The sequence below is a fragment of the Miniopterus schreibersii genome, assembly GCF_964146895.1.
Source record: "Miniopterus schreibersii genome assembly, chromosome: 8".
NCBI classification, from domain to species: domain Eukaryota; kingdom Metazoa; phylum Chordata; class Mammalia; order Chiroptera; family Miniopteridae; genus Miniopterus; species Miniopterus schreibersii.
Genome location: NC_138109.1, coordinates 74,626,606 through 74,652,451, shown reverse-complemented (window position 1 = coordinate 74,652,451; position 25,846 = coordinate 74,626,606). Strand labels below are relative to the sequence as shown.

Below are 25,846 nucleotides of genomic sequence, written 5' to 3'. Positions count from 1 at the left end.
ACTTCCGGTAGGACAGGCTTTCCGGTAGGGGCGGGGCTTCCGTTGGGGCGCCGGGCCGCAGTGCCTGGGCTGTGGGTTTTAATTCCTGAAAGCACGTGGCCCGCGCCTTAGGCTTGGGGAGTGCGGAGCGGAGAGGCCGGGCGGCTGAGTCGTCTGCGCGAGTCGCGGCCCAGCTCTGGGCGAGGGGCCTCCGGCGGCGCTGACACCCTGCGCCCTCGGTCATGGACTACCGGCGGCTGCTGATGAGTCGGGTGGTTCCCGGGCAGTTCGACGACGCGGACTCCTCCGGCAGGTAGAAGGCCGTGACGCACACCCGGGGGTCCGTTGGGATTTTGTTGTCTCTGCCGCCGCCGCTCCCTGGACGGCATGAACACTGGTTTAGAGGGACGCTGGTAGTACCGCTCGGGGGCTCTCCTCGCAGCCTTTCGCGTCTTTTTCCATCCCAGCCGCGACTTTCGTCCCAGTTTGTGGCTGAGTTAATGAAAGCCACTTGTCAAGGGAGTCCAGGGCTCCCAGGTTGGTGAGCATCGCTGAGAGGCCAAGTTGGGCACAGAGACTGGGAAACAGGTTTTTGTGCTTTGACTACATTTAGCGTTTCAAAAATACGCGAGCACCTAATACGTGCCAGGTTCTGTTCGCAGTGCTGGAGATAGTGATGAACAAGAAACAGTCCCTGTTATTGAATTTTACTTTCTACTTGAGAGGGAGGGCTGACAAGTACAAAGGTATTTTAAAAAAACCCCAAACCCCCACACCAGATAATATATACTATGCAAATAATTTAAAACAGTTGATAGACTAAGTTATGATTTGTTCAGGGAGAGGGTAAGTCGAGATCTGAACGACGAGAATGAGTTGACCTGAGGCTGAGGAGAGAGAATAGCCATTCGGGAAGAGGGGACAGCAAGTGCAAAGTCTGCACTTTGAGATCCCTCCTGGCTGTGAAAGGAAGATCTAGAAGCCATTGTGCCTAGAGCACAGCAGAGGTAATTGAGAAGATTGGTAGGTAATGATACAGAAGTGAAAAGGGGCCAGATCCCGTAGAGCCTTACAAGTAAGGAGCTGAGAGATTCTAGGTCTTAGAGAGCCCTAAGAGGGGTTTTAGCAGGGGGGTGACATCATCTGACTTATGACTTAAAGGAATCACTCTGCTATGGAGAAGATGGTTTTGGAATGCAGAGGGGAAGCGGTACAAAAGTAATAAAGTAATTCAGTTTAGAGATGATGGACATTAGAGATAGGGTCATAAAGATATGTTTTGCAGGTCGAAGTGACAATTTGGTGGTAGATTGGATGTGGGATCTGAGGCAACAGGAATTAAGAGTAACTATTACACAAAAGCAAAATGAAACAGTTATAGAAAATGGTTTTTACCTATGTATACAGTAAGGTTTCATTGCATGTAAATTTTCTTAATTGTTGGTTTTCCAATAAGTATACATTGATCACTTTCTATGAGTCAGATCTAGTGTTGGTAGGGATACATTGGTAAACATTACTTGACACAAAGCTTGCACTCTGGCAGGGAAAACATATTAAATAACTAGACAAATGATTTGTATTTGAATTGGATAAGTAGGACAAAGGAGAAATGGGTGAAGAATAGGGAAGGCTTCCCCGAGCAAGTTATAGTAAGCTAATACTGGAAGGATAAGTAGGATTTAGCCTGAGAAATGAGAAGGACATTCCAGATTTATGTTTACACATGAGTGTACAAAAGGCCCAAGGGAAGAAGTTAAGGGGAACTATCCACCACTGGATTATTATAAAGATAAACCATTGGATTCTGTTCTCCTTCCTCCCAGTGCCCCCTCACCCTCCAGTGACTTTAGGCAATTTCTGGAGACATTTTTGTTTGTCACAACTGGGGATGCTGCTCCACTAGTGGCATCTGGTAGATAGAGGCCAGAGATGCTGCCAACAATCCTGTGAGGCAACAAGACAGCCTCCCACAACAAAGAATTGTCCAGCTGAGGTTGAGAAGCTCCCGTACTATTGGAGGTCTAACTTTAACATGCCACTCTAGGTTATTAGCAAATGAAGGATCAATTTATGGATTATAATTATGAAATCCTAGTAAATAGTAGGTGTTTAATGATTATTTGTTCTGTGGAGATTTGGAGCCCTGTAAACCATGGCTAATAAGTCAGGAATGATAATCTGGATTTACTTAAATTCACATCTGACTTCTTAAGCTGGTAGTGCATATTATCAATTGTTTTATATTGTTTCTGTCTTCATTCTCTGCATGAGGTCAAAACTGGTAGTACCTCTGTTGAATCTGACTTGCCAGACATGTTTTGTTTGGTATGCACAGCGTTTTGATAAAATTGAAAATGCCAATTTAGTGGAAGATTTTACACAAAAATCCATATACCTGGCTTCTCTTGAAAAACTAAGATGTAACACTGGGTCTGAATTTTCACGCGGCAATAATAAGCCCTGTTAGTTGTGCTTTCTCTACTGTGTCCATGTTCTCTGGGTTTGACAGTCCCTACCTCTGTTTAATTTTATCCAGCTTACTTTCTCATTTGTGGTGCTTACATTCACCATTTCTTCCCTTCATGAACAAGGGTGATTTGAAGTTCTTTTTGTAACACAAATCTTGAATACGGCTTCTTTTGTTGCAAAGTGGTATTGAGTTCAAGGTAAAGCTGCTTTAGACTTATTCCCAAGTTTTGTCAGAAAGCTTTTTTTTTTTTTTAACTTCTCTTAAAGCATCTCTGTAAGTAGTTTTTCTAGTCAGGTCTGGAATATTGATCAAAGCCAGTTCATTCAGCAGAGAAGATAGCAATGTAAATTCTAACTTAGGCAGAGGTGTATTTAACCTGATGTACTTTTTAGTAGGACCAAGAGAACAATCAGACAACTGGAACAGAACTCTGAAAAACAGAACTTGGTACTAAGATTAAGATCACTGGCAGATATATTGTAAGGGAACCTTTTAGTTTTATCGGTATAGATTTAGTCTATTATATTGTAAATAAATACATATGTAAGTTTAATTAGAGTATGCATAAACGTGCTAAAACATTTTTATTTCTAGTGATGAAAACATTGACTTAAAGACAATCAAAGAGGAAGATGACATTCTATTTGAAAACTTTCAAAATAATGTGACTGAGAAGATGGATGAAGGTGAGATAGAAGATGAGGAGGAGGAGGATTATGATGATGATGATGATGATTGGGACTGGGATGATGGAGCTGGAAAACTCACCAAGTGTTATATCTCGAATGGAGGGAGTAACCCACAGGTATTTTATAAGTGATTCTATACATCTTTTTGTTGTTTGCTTATGTCTTTTTATTTATTTATTTTTTTGAGGGTCTGCTGTTGTTTTTTTAATTGAGTTTGTTGGGGTGACATTGGTTGATAAAATTATATAGGTATCAGGTATACGATTCTACATCTGCATATTGTGTGTTCATCACCCCAAGTCACATCGTCTCCCATTACCATTTATCCTCCCTTTACCTTCTACCTCCCCCAAACCCCCTTTCCTCTGGCATTCACCATACTGTTATCTGTGTCTATGAGGGTTTTTTTTTTCTTTGCTTAATCCGTTTACCTTTTTCACCCAGCTCTCCAACCCCCCTTCCCTCTGACAGCTGTCAGTCTGATCTCTTTATCTATGAATCTGTTTCTATTTTGTTCATTAGATTCCACATAGAAGTGAAATTATATAGTACTTGTCTTTCTCTGACTGGCTTACTCAGCATAATACTCTCCAGATCCATCCATGCTGTCACAAAAGATAAGATTTCTTTCTTTTTTACGACTGAGTAGTATTCCCTTGTGTAAATGTACCACAGCCTTTTTATCCACTCATCTACTGATGGGCACTTGGGCTGCTTCCAAATCATGGCTTTTGTAAATAATGCTACAATGAACAGAGGGGTGCATATATTTTTTCAAGTTAGTATTTCAGGTTTCTCTGGATATATTTCCAGAAGTGGAATTGCTGGGTCATAAGGCAGTTCCATTTTTAATTTTTTGAGGAACCTCCATAATGTTTTCCACAGTGGCTGCACCAATCCACATTCCCACTAACAGTGCAGGAGGGTTCCCTTTTCTCCACATTTTCGCCAACACTTGTTTGTTGATTTGTTGATGGTGCCATGCTGACAGGTGTGAGGTGATATCTTGTTGTGGTTTTAATTTACATTTCTCTGATGATTAGTGATGTTGAGCATTTTTTCATATGTCAATTTGCCACTTGTATGTCCTTTTGGAGAAGTGTCTATTCAGGTCCTTTGGCCATTGTTTAATTGGATTGTTTGTTTTTTGGTGCTATATTAAGTTCTTTTTATATTTTGGGTTTTAACTCCTTATCAAATGTATCATTGGAAAATATGTTGTCCCATTCAGTGGGTTGTTTTTTCATTTTGTTGACAGTTTCCTTTGCTATACAAAACCTTTTTAGTTTGATGTAGTTTCATTGCTTATTTTTTCTTTTGTTTCCCTTGCCCAAGGAGATATATCAGAAAAAAATATTGCTCTGAGAAATGTCTGAAATTTTGCTACCTATGTTTCTTCTAGGATTTTTATGATTTTGAGTCCTAACATTTAAGTTTTTATTCCATTTTGAGTTTATTCTTGTGTGCGCCAAAGATGGTTTTTACCTGCACTGCGCTTGGGAATAGGTCAACAAAAGTCCCAAGGCATCCTGAGATCCACCTTTGACTGCCTCTGCCTGCCAGCTGCCTGTTAGGCTCAGTAGTTGAAAGAGCCTCTGGCGGTACTCAAATTACATGAGGTAGGTTCTCAGTGAGTCACCAGGTAGGGACGATGATGTTCACCAGATTGATGTAGGTTCAAACTCAGTGCCAATGCTGGGTCTGAGGCCACTCAGCAGATAACCCAAGATATACCAAATTTGGCTGTCACCTACTGGGTGCTTGTACACCTTTGTGTTGGGACAGGATCTGGGGAGTTATCAGGGTGAGGCCAGCAGAGTTTATTAGACACAAACAGACCATTTGGCTGTGTGATGGGAGGTCTCTGTAAGGGAAAAATTGCATTTGTCCTTGAGCCACACAACTCAGTCTGACCCAGATTCTGCCAGGAGCCCAATCTCAATAGGGTGGGGCCTCTGGGATCCTGGAGAGAGGGGCTAGCGGATCTCCCACTCGGTGGAAGCCCCAATTAGGTTCATGGAAAAGTGAGAGGAATGGCCTCTGCCCCAAAGCCACATAACTTAGTTACTAATACCCTGAGTTTGCCCAGACCTTTACACTCTGGCCCAGGCAGCTGATTCCTCAGCAGGGCAAAAGCTCTACAGGGTGGTGTGAGAGGAAATCTAGAGGGTGGAGCTATTGCATTCCCCCAGGGTCTTACCCTGTCGAGGGGAGTGCTCCATCCAAGATAGATGGCATCTGTAGTTTGGGAGAGTGTCTCAGAACAAGGATCTTGGAGGCTGTTCCTTCAGCTCTCTCCCCATAGCCACAAACCTCAGTCACTCCTCATGTGACTCTAGAGTGTTCCACCCTTCCCTCTGCTAGATCCAAGGGTGAGTAGCTGCAAAGGAGATTTTGTGCACTAGCCCTTTAAGAAGGTGCCCGTGTCTCTAGCAGACTTCTCTCTCACCATGGCCAACAGAATCCTTGCTGACTTTCGCAGCCAGAAGTTATGTGGGTGCATTTTCCCAGCTCTCGTGCTCTGGGCTGGGGAGCGCAGCTTGGGATTGAGACTCTGTGCTTCTCAGGGGGAAGCTTTGCAGCTGCGATATCCCTCTGAAACCTCAGCCGCCGCCCATGGGAGCGGAGCTAGCCCTTTTAACATCTCCGCATTTCCTACCAGTCTCAATGTGACTCCTTCTGTAAGTCATTGGTTATGCGACTTTTCTCCAGCTAGTCTTCAGTTGGTTATTCAGGTTGCTTGCTCTATAATTTAGTTCTCATTCCAGTTTGGTCCTGGGAGGAGTGAGTGTAATATCTACCTACTCCCTGCCATCTTGAATGTCTCTATATGTCTTCTTTTTTAAAAGACTTTTTGTGGTCCTGAAATTGAGTAAGTGAAAGATTTCCTTCAGGTTATATTGCCCTGTAGCGCCAGCCTTTATTGATTTTTATTCTTTACCTTTCCATATTTCTCATAATGTCATGAATATAGATTCCTTCCATATCAGTAAATTTGGAAAGACTTATTTAGCCCTGACTTGTGAGGCTCAGTGGTTAGGGCATCTGCCCATGCACTAAAGAGTCATGGGTTTGATTCCCAGTCGAGGGCACATACCTGAGTTGCAGGTTTGATCCCCTGCTCCGGTTGGGGCGCCTGTGGGAGGCAACCAATCAGTGTGTCTCTCACATTGATGTTTCTGTCTCTCTTTTTCTCTCTGTCTCTCTCTCTTTCTCCCTCTGTCCCTTCCACCCTTCCACTCTCTCTAAAAATCAATGGAAAAAATATCCTCGTGTGAGGATTAATAAAAATAAAAAGTTATTTAAATTATCATAAGATAATGAGCTTAAAAATTTGCATGGGAAAGAACACGAATAGTTTTCTACAAATGGTTAACATGTAGAAAAATTTCCAACTTCATTAGTAATTAAAGAAATGCAGATTAAATATATATAGAGAAGCCTTGTTTTCACCTACAAAACTGACAAAGACATAAAATATGTAATTGACAGTCCAGTAAATAGTACAGTTATTTGGAGGACAAACTGGCAGTAATGAAAGCTCACAAAATGACCACTTTTACTCCGCAGTTTTTCTAGGAGCATACCAAAGTTTTAGTTCCAAAATGATCCTCTAGTATTGTTTGTAGTAGAGGAACTCTGAAAACAACCGTGATTAAATTTGCTATAGGGTTGGTTGACACAATGGATATTATGTAGCCGTACAGTGTGTTGCAGTGGAAACTGCATTAATGACATGGAGATATGTCCGTGAGCTACACAAGTGACCAAGCCACGCAGAGCCTGCGTCTCAACCAGGGAGTACCAAGTGTCAGGTGTTTGCAGAGCCATAGGATTAACAGGGTGCCTCTTACTGGAGCATGAAGGTTCCTGAAAAGATAGGGAGGGGAGAAAATAAGAAATATTTCCCTGAAAATTAAAACAGTTAAATTGTGGACCAGAATGCATGGACTTCTAAAATAACTGAAGAAATTTCCCCCTTGTGGTTTTGTTTTGGTAACTCTTCCATTGATTCATGGGTAAGACGTTTAACAATTTGAACAGAGAGTGCAATTTCTTTTAAGAAAGCTAGAAAAAAAATATATGTGCTTAAATGTCAGCTGTTATCTTTGGGCCCTGATATTATAGGTGATTAAAATTTTACTTGTGTTTTCTACTATGAACATTATTTTAATTTTAAATTTATCTTAAAAGTTACATTTGAGAAAAAAGTTAAGTTGTTTGCAAATAAGAAACACCCCAGCCTCCAATTTCCAGGCTTAGGTAACAGGATGGAATCAGTAATTATTATAGATACTTTATCTATACTTTATTCTCTTACTTATGTGCTCTGGATGTCACCTCCCCTTTCTTTTTCCAATTATTTAAGTTTGTACATGGCACCAGTCAGTGCTAAGCCTCAGTCTTCATCTTTTCTTTTCTTGAGATACCAGGCCCAAAATGAAATTCTTAGCACCAGTGTATTATTGGTCTGGGCTCTTTATTATTCACATTGGCCGTAAGTGAACATTTTCAAGTTTTAGAGATACAAAACAGTCAAATTAGAAAAATGCATTAAACCTTAATTTATTTATGAGGAGTACATTATGAACGGGTTAAAAAACCCCACTCAGATTATGCAGACTCTTCATTTTAGCCAGTAACTCTAACCAGCTATTTCAGAAGCGGTTTGAAAACATTTGAGCACGTCTGATCCTTCCCTGGCCTTCAGGTACTCCTCTAAGTGTTGATGCTTTAATAGTCGTGAACCAGGGGAAAAACACATGATGATGAACCTTAGTTGTGTATTTATAAGTAGTGCCTTAAATTCTAGCTCATTTCTTCTAGGCAAATCGACAGCCTTCCAACTATAATTCAGCCAAAATGTCTACTCCAGCAGACAAGGTCTTACGGAAATATGAGAACAAAATTAATCTAGGTGAGTTTGTAAAATACATTTCCTCATTGGGCTATGAGAAAATTCTTCAGAAACACATGAAGTGTTATAAAATTTTATTGGATCAAGAAATAAGTGTATTTTTGCCCTGGCCGATGTGGCTCAGTTGATTGAAGCGTCTGTCACCTTATATACCGAAAGGTTGCAGGTTTGATTTCTGGTCAGGGCACATACCTAGGGTGTGGGTTTGATCCTCAGTCAGGGCACGTATGGGAGAAAATCAATTCATGTTACCCCCTCTGCCAAAATCAATAAAAACATAAAAAATAGAAAAGAACTGAGTATATTTAGTGTTACCAACTGAATAGTGCTTAGAGGAAATAAGAACTTGGTAACTTAAAAACATTGCTTCAAGGGAAAGAAGCAGCGTTTTGCTTCTTTTAGTTCTGTTTCTTGCCTGGTGTACAGATACAAAATTGCAGATACACTCAAGTTATTGTCTGTTTTATATTAGATTTTGTAGTCAGATTATCTCATAGAAGGATATTGAAAAGACTAGAATGCTGGATATAATTACATTTTGTTTACCAGAGACATTTTATGTAGGCATTAATCATTTAATGAGCTGTTGAATGCAGGAATCAGAATGTTTTGAGAGAAATACAAGGTCGTTTTTCTGTTGTAGACATTGACTTGTTATAAATTTAGCATAGCATCTCATAGCCTATTACTGCCTTTCATGGACCTATAATTTGAACTGAAACTGAAGTTTAGAATTAAACTTAGAATTCAGGCAGTTACATTACCTATATTAGTTGTAAAAAATATTAAGTGTCTGAAATTCAGCATATGCAGATAGAGTATTTTTGAGGGATTTCTATATCAAGATTTCTATGGCTCAAAAATTATGGCTGTAGTGATAAAAGTGACACTTGTTATCAAGGAAACACAACTTAGAGCTTATCTTTAAAAACATTAAAAAATTTTTGTTACTAAAATATGTTCTATGTATAATAAACTATTTAGAAAATAGAAAAGGAAGAGAGGAGAAGTGTCCTGTTCAGAAAGACGTTGTTTACATTGTCGATTTCCCCCTCCCTATTTTTTAGATAAGCTAAATGTTACTGATTCTGTCATAAATAAAGTCACCGAAAAGTCTAGACAAAAGGAAGCCGATATGTAAGTAATATTTTAACTATAAAACATGGCTGATAGGGACTAAATCTAGACAAAATAAGTGGCATTGTGGTCATAATTCTTTTGCAAAGGATGGTATTTTTGTTTTGGGGTGTATTTTTTGTATACTTAAAGCCCTTTTTTTTTTTTTTTTAAGCTTAAATGCCTTTGTTCACAAATGTGCTCTTAGGATAACAGTGTTTGTAAATTTCTGTTTAAATGTTTAAACTGTTAAAAGGTTAAAACCTTAGCATAAAAATGCTTCCTTTTTAGAATTTATTTAAAAATTGTTCCCTTTCATGATATGTTTTTTAAAAATGAAGGGAAACCCTGGTCGGTGTTGCTCAGTGGTTGGAGCATTGTCCTTAAACCACGGGGTTGCAGATTCGATTCCCAGTCAAGGGCATGTACCTGGTTGTGGGTTCACTGCCCGCCCCCACTCGGGGTGTGTGTGCAGGAGGCAACTAGTTGATGTGTCTCACATCAGTGTTTCTGTCTTTCTCCCACTCCCTCCTTTCCACTCTCTGAAAAGCAAAAGCAATGGAAAAAATATCCTTGGGTTGGAATAACAAAACAAAAAAAATGAAGGGAAGATTTAAAACTAAATAATAATATAACCAAAAACAAATTACATTTACACTTCTGTTCTCAAAACCATTTGTAAGATCTGCCTAATTTCTATATGCTATTAACTCTAAGACATTAACATCTTTTAGAAAGTGGCACTAAGATCATACAACTAGCAGTGTTAGAACTGAACTTAAAAACCAAGTTTCCGCTGACAAAAAACCAATTTTTTTCTGGTTTATTGCTATACGCAAGATATACTAACTTTCTGAGAAACACCATAGTCATTTGTTATTTCATTGAAGTGTCTGAATCTTTGTGTTTGACTCTATTACATTAGGTTCGTGTGCTAATTGAGTCAGTGTGTGAGCTTAAGCTAATCAGAGTCTGCATTTTAATACAGAACTCAGTAACTGCTTGAAATGATGTCTCGACTTGTGTCTGAAGAAAGGACTCTAAAAGAACAAGCCTTATAAATTGACTTTAATTAGGTACTAATAGAATCATGAAAGATTTGAAGGACAGTATAGACTTGATCTTTTTTACAGCATAGTTTACTTTACTCCACCTGTTCTTTTTATTTAATGCTTCTAAATTATGGATATAATTTTTTACTGCAGATACGCTCCTTTTGCCCTAGGGAACTGAATTGCTTATTAAGGGGAAATGAAAGATGCTTCACTGAGTGATGAAACTGTCGAGATCCTGAAATCTGTTATTAAAGCAACTACCTACTTAGGAATTTCATGGAATGATGTACATGTAGAAACTTTTTATTTGGCTTCTCTGACTGAATTTTGAGTGTCACCTATACTTTTTCCTTTTTGGTTAGGTATCGCATCAAAGACAAGGCGGACAGAGCAACTGTAGAACAGGTACAATTTAAATGTGTTATAAGTTCTTATTTTAAACTAGCACTTTTTTCTCTCTGGATTATAGTTTTCCTTTCACCTTCTTGCTTAATACTAATGTTATATAAAATTACTCCTATATAAAATTACTCCTTCTTATAGTTTTGAGTTTAGAGATCTACATTTTGCTTTGTTTGTAATAGGACTATTAATACACAATTTAGAACCATGCCCCCTTCATGGCCCTGTGAAGCCACCATGCAATGCTTTCATCTAGGGCAGGGGTGGGGAACATCTTGCCCTATACATACGGCCCCTATATGGCCTTTGAAATCATTTGGTCTGGCCTGCCAAGGCCTCATAAAAGAGAAGCAATTCCAGCCATCACATTAGGGATGAGTTAATTAAATGTTTGACCAGATATAGCAGGCTAACTTTTAGGTTGATAATTTTGTATGGCCTGGGAATGATGTTATAAATATCCAAATGGCCTTTGGCAGAAAAAGGGTTCCCACCCCGTTCTAGGGGGAAGCAGAATTGACTGTAAGACCAGGAATCTTTTTCTCTTGTCTTAAACAAGGTCTCCAGGAATTTTGTGAACTTTCTCAGAAGTAGTTCAGGTATCTGCCACAAAGTAGGGTGGGTGGTAGTGTATGAGAGAGAGACGGGCAATGCCTTAAAATTTTCATTTAGAAATCCCTTACTTGGTTTAGAAATTATGCTTGTTTGATTCTTTCTGTTCAAGAATGGGGGAAAGTCAGCCCCCAGTTTTCCTACATGTAGTGGGTTGTGATTGGATGTTGGCATTAACCCAGATTTTTGATGTGAACAAAGTGATAGGAAGGATCAGAACATTGCTGCTGCAGCCCACGACCCTCTCCCTGCCCACGCACATGTGCACAAATTTTGCGGTAGCAGCCCCTTCAACCTACAGATCCTTGGTTTAAGACATAGCACCCCTTGTACTATTTACCTCAATCCCCGAAGGAGTAACACCCTACCTGAGATCTAGAACCAGTTGTGCAATTGAATTTCACATTTAGTCAGGTGGGGGCAGGTCTGGGATCTGTGTCTCCATTGGTCTCTAATTTATTCTGTATGATTTCTTTTTGTGATTGAAAACAAAGTGTGGTCCAGCTCAAAGAGATGAGGCAGCTTTAATTTTCCAAGACCCTAAAATCCTTCTTTCATCTCTTTGAAATGAATTTTGAATGAGAGTATGTATTTTGAGTCTTAAGCTGTCCTTATAAAACATACTTGTAAGTTTATTCTCTTATATTTATTTCTCTTTCCCTATCTTGAGCCTTTTTGGTATGTTCCGCCTTTCTATCCCCCTGACTTGGCTACCTGCTAGTTTTGCAGATGCTCAGGTCTCTGTGGATTCCTGTGCTCAGCCAGCTTACACCCCTGCTGTTTACCTGTGCAGCAGAGAAGGAAGCTTGGTTTCGGCCTAGTCACTCACTTTCCTTTCATTTTCTTCCATTTGCCACGGTTGTAGTTTGGGTTTTAGTTCAGCAGTCTTTTACAGTTATTTTGTTTCTATCAACCTTAGGTTTCTGGGATGACCACAGCCACCTCATTGAAGGATGGACCCTAGAGTTTAGTTAGATTTGGCCACTTGACACTGTCTCACTCTATGAAGCTAGAGGGGCTGCCTGAGCCATGAGAAGCTCTTGTAGTGTCCCTGGAAATTTCATGTAAATATGTGGTTGCTTCGGTTTCAGACATGGACTGGAGCAGGCTTTAGTTCATTGCCTCCTGTTTGTTAAGGAGGACTTTGGGGTCGTCTTTACTCAAAATTGACTGCCCTGACTTGGAAGGAGACACTTTCCCTGATTTACTCATCTATAGCAAGGGGCTGTAAACTCTTAAAGGACTGAAGAATAAATACTTTAAACATTGTGGCTCACCATTCTCTTTTTTTTTAACAAGTGTTTTAAAATGTAAAAACTGTTCTTAGCTTATAGGCTGTAGACAAACAGGCTCCCGCCTGGATTTCACTCATGAGTTATAGGATGCTGACCCCTGGTTCAAATAGAGTGGCCACTGAGCGCTTGGAATGTGGCTGTTCTGAATGAGACGTGCCGTAAACGTGAATACACATTAGATTTTGAAGACTTAGGGTTACAGAATGTTAAATCTCTCACTAATAACTTTTAAAATATTGATTATGTGTTGAAGTGGTAGTGTTTGAGATGTATTGAATTAAAACCAATGTGTTAAAACTAATTTTACCAGTTATCTTTTATATCTTTTAATGTGGTAACTAGCATTGTATTTCTATTAGTGAATATTGGTCTGGAGTCAATTTCTGCCTCCCTTGGACTTGGTAGCCTTTGATTTCTTTGACTGAATGATTTGTTGGTTTATTGTCTCTCTGGTTCCTTTGCCTTCACCTCACATTCTCTTTATTAAAAATTAGAATGAATTAAAACACTGTAATAGTAACTCTCATTTAGCCAACCAGGATTGCATGATACAGTTAAGTTCTTTAGTTTTATTAATTGTCAAATTCTTCAGTGAGAAATATTTGGTACTATCTTTCTGAACTTCTTTTTTTTGCATTTATTTTTAGGTGTTGGATCCCAGAACACGAATGATATTATTCAAAATGTTGACTAGAGGAATCATATCAGAGATAAATGGCTGCATTAGCACAGGAAAAGAAGTGAGCTTTTCTTTGGATATCTGAATGTTTTCATGTTAGTTTTCTTATTTCAGATAAGAAATGAAACTAAGGCATTTTGTAAATAAAATGTGCCTTTAAAAAGAAACATACACACACACACACACACACACATATGAGAGTCAGGATAGTTTAATCAATGTTTCTAAAAATGGCTTTATTACTATTTATGGCTAGGTAGGAAGTCATGCACATAATTGTGCCTTTTCACTGCTATTGCTCTACCGTACCATTGAGGCCAACTAGCTGTGCTCAGCAGTGAGCTTAGATGGTCAGGATACTGCAGGCCTGAGTCCTATTTAGATAGTTGCTAATAGGGGCAGGAGGTTATGGTCTAGTTTCTGTGAGTCAACAAATGTCTTTCTCCATATATATATGGATATGCAGATAGAACAAACATGGAGTTTTTAAATTAGCAACTCATTCTTATGGGAAGCAGTTCTCAGTAAGTAAATTTATAAATCATGGATGTGAGAGTGTCTTCAACTATTTTCCACATGCTCAAGATATAAAAATGTTTGAAACTGCTTCTCACATGTATTTAAGTTGGATTTTACTATTTATGTAATTTGGAGATATATTAACTGTGTCTTTTGGTATGATGGTTTATATTTTAATTCATATATTCAAAAGATGATTGTGTTCCTGATGCCTATTATTTCAGTTCATTTGACTTAACTTTTGAGAATAGAATCAAATAGATTGAAAAAGTAAAATTCTGTTTGTAGTTATTTAACACAAACTTAATTTTCTTTGGTTTTGACCTAAAATAGGCTAATGTATACCATGCCAGCACAACAAATGGAGAGAGCAGAGCAATCAAAATTTATAAAACTTCTATTTTGGTGTTCAAAGATCGGGATAAGTATGTAAGTGGGGAATTCAGGTAAGCTCAGGTTTTTTTTTTACAATTGGATTAATTTCTGTATTCTAAAAAATAAAAACTAGATGCAATGATTCAGATAACAAATGTTTTTCTTGTTCAAGATTTCGTCATGGCTATTGTAAAGGAAACCCCAGAAAAATGGTGAAAACTTGGGCAGAAAAAGAAATGAGGAACTTGATCAGGTGACTGTCTCGGTGTGTGTCTGTGCTGTGCCTGCACATTGGCTTCGGCTCTTTCTCACCGGCAGATCCAGTGTGGTGCTGTCCAAAGATAGGGACATGGTGGGGCTGTTCAGGTCCATTAGACCTGCTGAAGTAAGCAGAAACCAATTTCTGGACAGTAGGAGCTACCATATCTTGTCTGTTTGGATCATTTAAGGAGCCTTAGAAGCCAGGTGAAAACACTTAGAATTCATACTGAGGACAGTGAGGAGCTGTTACGGGATTTTTAGCAGGGAAGTGACTTAATCAGGTGGTGGGAATGATGTGTCATTTTTAAACAGGTATTAGAGTTTTAGACAGTTTTGTTAGGTCCAAAACTCTGTCAGTTTCCTTTTCTTATTTCAGTCCAGTTTTGGACACATTTATGTATATGCTGTACATGGGTGACATATGCTGGCTATTTTAGTATTAAGCAGGTATTAGTGAGTGTTTGAAAGCCCTTCTGAAGTCTGCATGTGTTCAGTTAGCTATTAGGTATGGGTGCAGTTGTTTTTACTGATCATTGCTAAGGCTGATCAGCTCGAAAGATCGTTGCAGACATATCTGCTGTATTTCATCAACTCTAAGACTCACATTTTTTGCACAGTTTAACATCTCTGGAATTGGATTGAGTGTTAGAGGCTTTGGGATGTTGTAGTTGAATTGGCAGTGTTTTGCCGTTCTTGATGGTGCGTGATGGTGCCACTTAAAATCACTAGTGTCTTAAAGTTTTTGGAATACAGTAATATATTGAGAGACCCTGATGCTGTTTCCTAACAGCAGTATTCATCATGTGTACTGTAGCTGTTGTAATTTGTTTTAGATGCTTTTTCAACTTTTTTTTGTGTGCTTTTATCTGTTTTACTATCACAGGCTAAACACAGCAGGGATCCCATGCCCAGAACCTATCCTGCTACGAAGTCATGTTCTTGTCATGGGCTTCATTGGTAAAGATGACATGTGAGTATGTGGAAGGCCTAATAATTACATGCTCAGGATTGTATTTTTAAGTGCTTTGAATTATCCAATATATGAATATTTCCCATTAAAATAGCTTGTTTTGTCTTGGAATATTTTTAATGACTCTTTTCCAGTGTATTAGTGCGTAGAGTTATTAATTTATTCTACCTTTTAAAGTCTTAAAATGCTTCAGAATAACAGAGTTTACTTTTTGAGGAATATTTTGTACGGTAAGCTGGGAAAGCACCTGTTTGTTGACAAGTTTCTGGAAATGTACATCTGTAATGAACCAGGTTGTTCTGTGATGAGTTATAGAAGAAAAGTGCCTGTAACAAATGTAGTATAAGCAAGAAAATGGGGCCCTGTCAGTTTATCTTCACTGTTATTTTATTCTTATTGAAGGCCAGCACCACTCTTGAAAAATATCCAGTTATCAGAATCCAAGGCTCGGGAGTTGTACCTGCAGGTCATTCAATACATGAGAACAATGTATCAGGATGCCAGGCTCGTCCATGCAGATCTCAGTGAATTTAACATGCTGTGAGTATGTTCGTCCCTTAGGAACCTCCCATAAGTAGTTTCTTGTCCTTTGAAAAAATAAAATTTCAATCCAAGATGTCATCCTAAATTCTAAAGTTTAAAAGTTGGCTTCTACATGGTCACAGTATAGGATGTGTTTCCTGCCTTGGTGGCCTTAGTCATTGAGTTGAGCCCTCACGTCACCCTCGTGGATGTGTGCACGTCACTGGTGTTTCTCACAGTCCCGTGTCTGGCCCGCAGGTACAGCGGTGGGGGTGTGTACATCATTGACGTTTCTCAGTCTGTGGAGCATGACCACCCACATGCCTTGGAGTTCTTGAGAAAAGATTGTGCCAATGTCAATGGTAAGTGGAAATTGTCTACCAGCTTGTTTGTGTGTGTTGGGCCTATAATCTGTTAAAGTGTTGATATAAAATCTTAGTGCTAAGTCGTTTGATGCAGTGATACCTATACCAGTAGCTGGCAGAAGATATGTTTTTATTTCTTTGTTTCTCTATAGAGTTGTCGGAATAATAACCTTTTCCCTTGTGAAGCTATCATTACCGTTTTTCTTCTGACAGATTTCTTTTTGAAGCGCAATGTTGCTGTGATGACTGTGCGGGAGCTCTTTGAATTTGTCACAGACCCATCAATTACTCAAGAGAACATGGACGCTTATCTCTCAAAGGTGAGATGGGACAAGGAAGGGAAAAAACAGAAACTAGCAGTAGTAATTTGCATTTATGTGGCACTTCTGAGGACTCAGATTGCTCAGCATAATTTTTGTTCATTTAACAGCTTACTGAGACCTTTTCCTTCTGATTTCACAGATGGAGAATCAAAAGTATAGTAAAAAGCCAATGGGAAAGCCAGGTTTCTTGACTTTAATCATCAGACAAGATTACATAGATTGTCAAAATTAGGAACATTTAGTAAGAAACCTGTTCTTAGCTTTTGCTCATTAATTCCTTTCCCTTATTTCTCAGAGGCCTTTCTGTATCGCAGAAATTCTTGAATTGTGGTAAAATATACAAAACATAAAATTTACCATTTTAACCATTTTTAAATGTATAGTTCAGTGGCATTAAGTACATTGACACTGTTGTGCAACCATCAACACCGGGCATCCACAGAGCTTTTTCATCTTAAGAAACAAACTCAGTACTCCTTAAACACTAACTCCCCATTTCTCCCTCCTCCCAGCCCATTATACTTTCTGTCTTTGAAGCTGACTACTCATATAGGTGGAATTACACACTATTTGTCTCTTTCTGACTGACTGACTTCACTTAGCACAATGTCCTCAAAGTTCATTCATGATGTCAGAATTCCCTTCCTTTCGAAAACTGAGTGATAATTCCAGTGTATGCGCATACCACCTTTGGTTTATCCATTCATCCATCTATGAACACCTGGTTACTGCCACCTTTTGGCTGTTGTGAATGCTGCAGCTGTGAACATGGGTGTGTAAATATCTCTTCAAGACCCTGTCTTCAGTTCATTTGGATGTACACCCACAAGTGGGATTACTGGATCATATGGTAATTCTACTCTTAATTTTTTGAGTAACAGCCACACTGTTTTCCTTAGTGACTGCACCATTTTACATTTTCATCAAAAATGTGCCAGTGTGCAAGGGTTCCAATTTTTCCACATTCTCACATCCTCACAAACAATTGTTACTGAGTAGCTATCCTGGTAAGTGTGAGCTAGTGTCACAAAGTTTTGATGTGCATTTCTCTGATGATGTTCAGCATCTTTTCATGTACTTGTTGGCCATTTGTATATCTTCTTTGGAGACATGCCTATTTAAGTCTTTTGTCTGTTTCTTAATCATATACTTTTTTTTTAGTTAAAGGATTTTTTTACCTATTCTGATTAGTAACCCTATATGATTTATAAATGTTTTCTCCATTCCATGGGCTGCCTTTTCACTCTGTTGATTGTATTCATTGATGTACAAAAGCTTTTAATTTTGATGTTCAGGTTATCTGTTTTTCTTTTTTATCTTCACCCAAGGATATGTTTGTTGATTTTAGAGAGGAAGGGAGAGACAGAGAAACATTGGTCAGTTGTCTCCCGTATGTGCTCCAAATGGGGATTGAACCCACAACCTAGGTATGTGCCCTGACTGAGGATCGAACCTGCAGACTTTTGGTGCATAGGACGATACTTAGCCAGCTGAGCCACACTGGCCAGGACTCAAATATTTTCAACCCAACATTGGTTGAATCTGGGGATGAAGAACCTGTAGATACAGATACACAGATGTGGAGAGCCAACAGTATTTTCATGTTATGTAACTAATAGAAGTAGTCATACTGTATCACTTCCTATATAAAGTTTTTTTCGTTTTTTCACACTCTACTTAGACTATGAACTCTTAAGGGACAGGAGTTTTACTCTTGTATTGCCAATACCTAATCAGTACCTGGCAGGAGTAACTAATCACATGTTAATTGAATGAGTAAATATCACATCATTTATATTCCTAAACCCTTTAACGCTAATTTTACTGTCTCACCTCAAAACAAAAGGCCACCTAGAACCACTGTTCTATCCTTTTTTCTGTGTATTCTAAATAGACTAGAGAACAAATCTTCAGTTTTACGAGCCCAAGGATGCCTGTAGAACATGTGTCACACTTTTAGTGTCATTGTTCAGATGGCTTCCTCTGGTGGTTCATGCTGCAGTGGCACTGGAGCCACATACTCAGATTAGAGGACAATCCGCTTTCCCTTTGATCCCTTCATTGCTTGCTCAAGAATTAAGGAATGGCTCTTTCATTTTGGGGTCTCAGTTTTCCTTTAGTAAGTATTTTTGCTAATTGTTTGAAACTTAGTAAAAGTGGTATTACTTTAGAGGAAGGGGTTAGGGCTCCCTGAGGTTAGACAGGGTTGATTTATCCTGTTACTTTGGGTTGACAGCAGCCTTTTTGGTGAGGTCTAACATGAGAGGAACCTGACCACGAGAGGACACCAAGTCCTTTTTATTAGAAGTTGAAGAGGTGATACCGAGGAAGATTAGAACAGGTTTATACTAAAATTGGGAAATGGATGTATCTTCTATAGGTTGAATGTGAAGGAAAGTAATTGTTTTCTTTCCAAGGCCATGGAAATGGCATCCCAAAGGACCAAGGAGGAAAGGTCCAACCAAGATCGTGTGGATGAAGAGGTAAGGTTTATCATCTGTTCACACCCTTAGGAAACACTTGTGCTTTGAGGTCTTTTAAAAAATATTGTTAAGGCATGAACTTGATTTTTATAGGCACTTATTTTAAATGATAATATTTCCTTGAGATGTAATATGTTATATAATTGTTGTATAACTTACATTCCATTACATCATTCCACTCAGCAACCCATTAGCCCAGTGTCCTAGGTGGAAAACATTTTAAGGAACCTATTGGAGTATGGAAAACATTTTAAAGAACCTATTGGAGTATCTGATTCAAGAAGGAAAAGCCTGTTTTAGTTTGCAAATATGGATTTTTAAATATTGATTCAGTAGTAATTCAGATTTTAAATATTTGTGTTTGGTAAAAAGGAAAATTATTTTAATCTTGGGAGTCAGTGTATTTTTTGTGAAGATGATCCACAGTAGGCATTATTTTATTTTATTTTTTTATTTTATTTTATTATTTTATTTTATTTATTTTATTTTTTTTATTTTATTTTTTTTATTTTATTTTTTTATTTTATTTTTTATTTTATTTTATTTATTTTATTTTATTTTTTATTTTATTATTTTATTTTATTTTATTTATTTTTTTATTTTATTTTATTTATTTTATTTTATTATTTTATTTTATTATTTTATTTATTATTTTATTTTATTTATTTTATTTATTTTATTTTATTTTATTTTTTATTTTATTTATTTTATTTTATTTTATTTATTAATTCTCACAGATATTAGTGTGCTGGATGAATATAAGGTGCCCTGTGTTCATCAGCAATAGCATAGGGTGGGTGATGCTCCTGTTAGAACGTGTTCCTTCATAAGGCACAGCCAGGCAATTACATTCCTTTGTCTCCCACCCAGAAAAACTTCTTAGAATGCAAACAGGGAGAGAGGAGTGTTACTCTATTCGCAGGGTAACCGTAGTCATATTTAGTCTTTTAGCCTTGGTAACAACCTACTCCTGGCACAGTGCACAGCCCACGCAGCACCAGCCTGTGCGGGCGGCCTGGCCGACAGTGTTGTAGACGGTGAGGGTGCGTTTTCTGTGCCCAGTGGGGGCGAGGGTGCTGGTGAGGGTGTGTTTTCTGTGCCCGATGGGGGCAAGGGTGCTGAGCAAGTGTGAGAAGTGTGCGAATAACAGTTTCGTTTTTCCTTTCCCTCTGTGTTCGCTAGGTGTTTAAGCGAGCATATATCCCTAGAACCTTGACTGAAGTAAAAAACTATGAGAGGGACCTGGACATAATGATGAAGCTGAAGGAAGAAGACATGGCCATGAACGCCCAGCAGGACACTGTGAGTAGCTGGGCGCCCATGGAGCACCATGTTTGCAGAGGGAGCTGCCGGGCCCAGCCTGCCGCCTCCAGCTGCCTTCCAACCTAGTGAGACGCCTCATTCCCGTGGCATGCGCATGGCCTTCTTGCACGTTGAGTGTAAAGTGAATTCACTGGTATTTAAGTCTAGGATATAAGTGGTTATTATACTGGATCCATTAACATAGATATTTCAGGGTCTGGACATTTGTTTCTGTTAAAGGGCCAGGTAGTAAATATTTTAGGCTTTGCAGGCTGAGAAGCAAAACCGAGGCTACTATGTAGGTCATTATATGAAAAGAGAAAAAAATTTCCTCCGGATTTTTATTGACGAAATATAAAACACTAATAACAACAGCTTTTCATGATACTGGTCTACTAATGAGAGAAAGAAGGAGTCACGTTGGGGAGGAGAATACATTTCATTTTCTTGAGATTCAGAGTTTTCCGTCATATTGATTGCGAATGTTCATCAGTAGAAGCCATGAGTCTGTCGGTTGGGTTTGGCCTGTGGGCTAGAATTCGCTGATGCCTGTATGCTCGGTGGACAAGAACAACACCCATGCTATAAACTTTCTTTTTACTATGAGATGAATTTTAGGCAACTTTTTATAATCCCACAGTATATCATTTAGCCCACAGTGTTGTTTCTTAGTATTGGAGTGTGTTATTTCATTGTCAAGTTTTATGTTAATTTTTGTTTTTTTCTTTGTGGTTACAAGATTCTATACCAAACCGTCACAGGATTGAAGAAAGACTTGTCAGGAGTTCAGAAGGTATAAAGAATATGTGTTGCTCTTTATTTATGTGAAAACTCTGTTAAAGGGTATAAAATTTAATGTAAAGTATATTAGAATTAAATTAACAATGATATAGTTATTAGTATATATACTTTCAAAGTCTGTGAGCATTTTTGGAAATGCCCTTTTCGTGTTCAGTCTTCTTAATCATAGTCTGAAATACAGAAATGTCTGGTTTATTTTTCATTCTGCCTCTGAATTGATCTGTTGTTATAGCTGAGGCATTGATCTTTTTTGTATCCTGGTCTTCATTTGTGAAGTTATTAATGATAACCATGTGCTTCTTGATGTTTTTACAACCAGCTTCTTAAAAGTATGTATGAAGAGCATTCTCAGGTCTTTAGCAGTCTGATAGTGCTGGATTCCTGCAGTATTTTTTCCTTAAAATAATCTTGTTTTACATTTTAGAGTAACAGGGATTAATTCTAGCTTAAGCAGTAATAAAGGTAGTTTTTATTTCTTTTAATGTTTTTAATTAAAGGCTTACACATGAAGGATCACAGTTGGCTCTGAAAATTTACTTTGTCTTTTATGGGAAGAATTGACTTCAAAATTTTTTTTTTTCCCTTATAAAAAGAAAATCTCTTTTTAAAAAGTGCTTCCTGCTGCTTTAAAAACTGCTAAAAAAACTTCAAGGGAAAAATGAAAATTTCTTGTTTAAATATCAGCTTCCCTCTTGATCAGGTGAATAATAATTGTTACTTCAAATTGATTCGTAGGAAAACAGCTGCAGATTTATTCAAATACGCATTTTTTACTCCTGTCTGTATTTCTCAGTCGTTACCACGTAGCAATGTTTCAGGCAACAGCAGCCTGCATATACTGTTACAGTCCCATAAGATTATAGTGGAGCTGGAAAACCGTTGCCTAGCGATGTAACAACAGCATAGTGCAGCACATTGCTCACGTGTTTGTGGTGATGCTGGTGTAAACAAGCCTGTGCTAACAATTGTATGAAAGTACAGTGCACATAATTACAGCAGGAGCTGTGGAGTGTTCGCACAACGGCAAATCGCCTAACAGGCATTCATTGCTCAGAATGTACCCCCGTCATCACTCAGGACATGCCTGCCCTTCCAAATCCCAACTGTCTTCCAGTTCTGGAGTGGAACAGTTATGTTGTTGTTGGGTCATCCAGTAAAGCCCCAGTTTCTTCATGTGGTGTGTTCTTGAGTCTTACTCGAATGGCTGGCTACTTCCAGGCTTCCTCCCTCATATTGATTCTGTTGTTTTGATGTTTGAGTACAGGCTTTTGTTTTTCAAAGTATATCTGCAAGTCTAAAATCTGAGTTCTGGCATTAACAAATTTGATAACAACAGATAACTGATCGAATAACATGGTTCTGTAATCTTTTCAAGGTCCCTGCACTCCTAGAAAATCAGGTTAACGAAAAGAATTGTTCTGATTCAGAAGATGGTGGCAGCTCTGAGTGTTCTGACGCAGGATCTGAAGAGCAGGGAGACCATGCCTGCTCCAAGAAAGCCACCACTGACCTTGAAGTTGATAAAAAGGTTAGCCAGGAATGAAAATTCCCTAATTCTTTAACATGGCAGCATGGCCACTCTCATTTCTCTTTGCTCAAGTATCTAGATTATGGTGGCTGAAAACATTATTGATTAGTAAATACCTCTAATTGTAGTTTTAGTTCCTAAGCATGAACTTTGATTTTGGTGGTAACATTATCTAGAGATTGGGCTTCTGTTGGGAGCTCCTTGGGCACTGCCACGGAAAGGACACACTGAATTCAGTACATTGATTAGAAATGATTGTCATTAGCTCGAAGTACAAATGATGTTGGAGTTGCCTCGTGGTGAAATACTGAAGAGCCCCTTCAGGGAGATTTACAGCCCAGAGTTTCCAGAGTCTGAAAGGCTTTTTCTTCCACTCCTGGCTATAGACAGAAGAGACACTTGTGGTTGAATGATACCACAACTGTGATATGACAACTGTGTAACTATTACTCTTCATTCTTAGTTTAATCCTTAAATTTTATAAAGTATGGATTGTAAGACTTCTGAGAGAGATACCCAACTTGCTGTTACTACATTTTCTCTCTTTGTCTACTAGGGATATTTTGTCTCTTTCCAACCTTTATTTATTTATAAATATATCTTTATTGATTTCAGAGAGAGGAAGAGAGAAGGAGAGAGAGAGATAGCAACATCAATGATTGAGAGAGTTGTCATTGATCGGCTGCCTCCTGCACACCCCCAACCGGGGATCGAGCCCGCAACCCGGGCATGTGCCCTGACTGGGAATCGAACCACGATCTCCTGGATCCCATGTCAATTCCCAGCCGCTGAGCCATGCCCAGCCGGGCTCTTTCCAACCTTTATTTCTGTCAGAATATGAAACTTGTAAAGAAAAGTAATTGCAAGCATTTAATAACATCCTCATGGATATTTCTGTTTTGCAATCTTCAGATTTCTATTAGGATACCTTCAAGACAGTTTTACCCCAAATTCCACCACCAAACCATAATCATTTTTATTTTTTCATAGTGTACTTTAAAAAAAAATCCTTTTTACTTAATTGTAGCAATGTGAATAATATGAATGGAATTTGCTTATGAAAAGAAAACCTTGTCTTTAAAAAAATGTGCTTCCTGCTGCTTTCAAAACTGCTAAACTTCAGGAGGAAAAAATGAAAATTTGTTTTGTTTAAATACCATCTTCCCTCTTGATTGAGTTAATATTAAGTGTTACTTGAAATTCAATTCATAGGCAAACAGCTGTGATGTTATCCAAGTAAGTATTTATTTTTTCCTTCTATCTATATTTCATAGATTTATTTTTAAATTTTGGTTTTGTTTTACAGGAAAGAAAAAAGATGGTCAAGGAAGCCCAGAGAGAGAAAAGAAAAAACAAAATTCCTAAACATGTGAAGAAAAGAAAGGAGAAGACAGCCAAGACAAAAAAGGGCAGATAGAATCAGAACTATATTATGTACAGTAATTTCCCATCAGTGACTTTCTTGCCTTACTCCAAGCTGCATCTGGAAGATGGGGTATTGATTTTAACCTAATGGCTATTACGGCAATGTCTGTGAAGACTGATTCAAGTGTTTCATGTAATTATGTAAAAAGCTCTAAGCTCTGTTGTCCAGATCCAGTCACTGACTCTGTCTGGCACTGACAGAGAATTTATTTAAGCTATTTTAATGAAGAACTTTGTACAGTTTTAGTTCTATATATTTTTTCTCCATTATGTTTTTTGAAGCATCATAAATATTTAAATGTATTGAATGTTCACAAGCTTTATGTCAGTGTGAAGGCACTTTGGACAAACTTGGGCCAGTTGTTTTGCTTTGTTTGTACATGCCAAAGACCCATCTGAAGTCACATGATTAAAAGGCCATGGTTTCTGTAAAAGGGAGTTTCACTTATGGGAGAATTCTCCTGGCTGTTGATGATTCACTGCAGCTTTGTTCTGTGTGCATTGATGATGATCTGAAATGCACTCTTCATCTTTAATATTCTTTCCTGAGCTAGGACCTCCCACTTTAGAAGCTATTTCATGTTCAACTATTTGGCATATTCATTCATTCATCAAATATTTGAGTATTTTGGTGCTGGGGATACAGTGCTAAATAAAACAGACAAAAATTACTACCTGAGGGTAGTTTACATTTTAGTAAAAAGACAAGGCATTAAACAAAATAAGTAAAAACAGTGTATCAGCAGGTGACAAATGCTGTGGAGAGAATTATTGCAGAGAAGAGAGAATGCCTGGGAGAAGTAAGTTTGCCATTTTAAAGTAGGCCACACTGAGAGGCTATATTTGAGGAAGTACTTGGATAATATGAGTCATGTGCATATCAGGAGAGAAGAGCATTCCGGGCAAAGCAAACAGCAAATGCTAAGGCCCTGAGGCAGAAGTATGCCTGAAAAGTTCCAGAAACAAGGGAGAAAATAGTAGATGAAATCAGATGGCGTTAGGCTATTGCAGGGTTTTGAGCAGAGGAGTGATATGACTGGACTTCTGTTTTGAAAGGTCACTATCACTTTGGCCTCTAGAGAATTGAAACAAGGGTGGGAGACCAGTTGGGTATTTATTGTCGTAACCCACTGCAGAGACGACGATTTGCTCTAGGGCAGTAGCAGGGGACATGGAGAGGAGTGGCTGGATTCTAGATAGGACACAAAAGTGCAGTGAACTAGGTGTGCTAGGGAACGTGTGAGTACAGAGGATGATGTCGGATTATGACCTTAGCGACAGAGACTACTGGAATTGCCACTTACTGTGGTGGGAAGGAATGTGAGTGGGGCAGGCTTGGGGTGAGAAAGGGAGTAGTAAGAGGGTGAGACTGCAACAAAACACAAATATTGAGAGAGGATCAAAATTTTTTTTACCATATACTTTACATCAGAAATAGTTTCTACAAATAAACCTTGTTTCCATTAAACTGAAGCTTGCATCTGCTTGTTTGAGAGTTGAGGGGTTATCGGGGGTGAGGGGGTTTAACTGAGCTTTTAAAATTTTAAGTCAAATTTATTATGTTCAGCCCTAGCCGGTTTGGCTCAGTGGCTAGAGCATCGGCCCGCAGACTGAAGGGTCCCGGGTTCGATTGTGGCCAAGGGCATGTACCTTGGTTGCAGGCTCGATCCCTGGCCCCGGTCAGGAGGCAACCGATTGATGTGTCTCTCACATCTGTCTTTCTCTCTCTATTCCCCTCTCTGAAAAGCAATAGG

General features: G+C 38.6%; 1 protein-coding gene across 1 annotated transcript; it reads left to right on the top strand.

The window, feature by feature from the left end:
• The first annotated feature begins 9 nt into the window (after positions 1-9).
• Positions 10-25,846, top strand: RIOK1 (RIO kinase 1). The gene is made up of 17 exons (XM_081144034.1): positions 10-292; positions 3,047-3,257; positions 7,969-8,059; positions 9,127-9,196; positions 10,593-10,635; positions 13,187-13,279; positions 14,071-14,183; positions 14,285-14,365; positions 15,257-15,343; positions 15,746-15,883; positions 16,124-16,227; positions 16,444-16,550; positions 18,971-19,036; positions 20,219-20,338; positions 21,078-21,131; positions 22,515-22,667; positions 23,974-25,846. The coding sequence occupies exons 1-17, from the start codon at positions 222-224 to the stop codon at positions 24,082-24,084; spliced, it is 1,713 nt and encodes a 570-aa protein (XP_081000160.1). The 5' UTR covers positions 10-221; the 3' UTR covers positions 24,085-25,846.

Excerpts from the sequence above, each read along its gene's own strand:
- RIOK1 (XM_081144034.1), top strand. The coding sequence starts at position 222 with ATGGACTACCGGCGGCTGCTGATGAGTCGGGTGGTTCCCGGGCAGTTC. Across the intron at positions 293-3,046 it reads GACGCGGACTCCTCCGGCAG|TGATGAAAACATTGACTTAA; the intron begins GTAGAAGGCCGT and ends TTTTATTTCTAG. Across the intron at positions 14,184-14,284 it reads TATGTAAGTGGGGAATTCAG|ATTTCGTCATGGCTATTGTA; the intron begins GTAAGCTCAGGT and ends TTCTTGTTCAAG.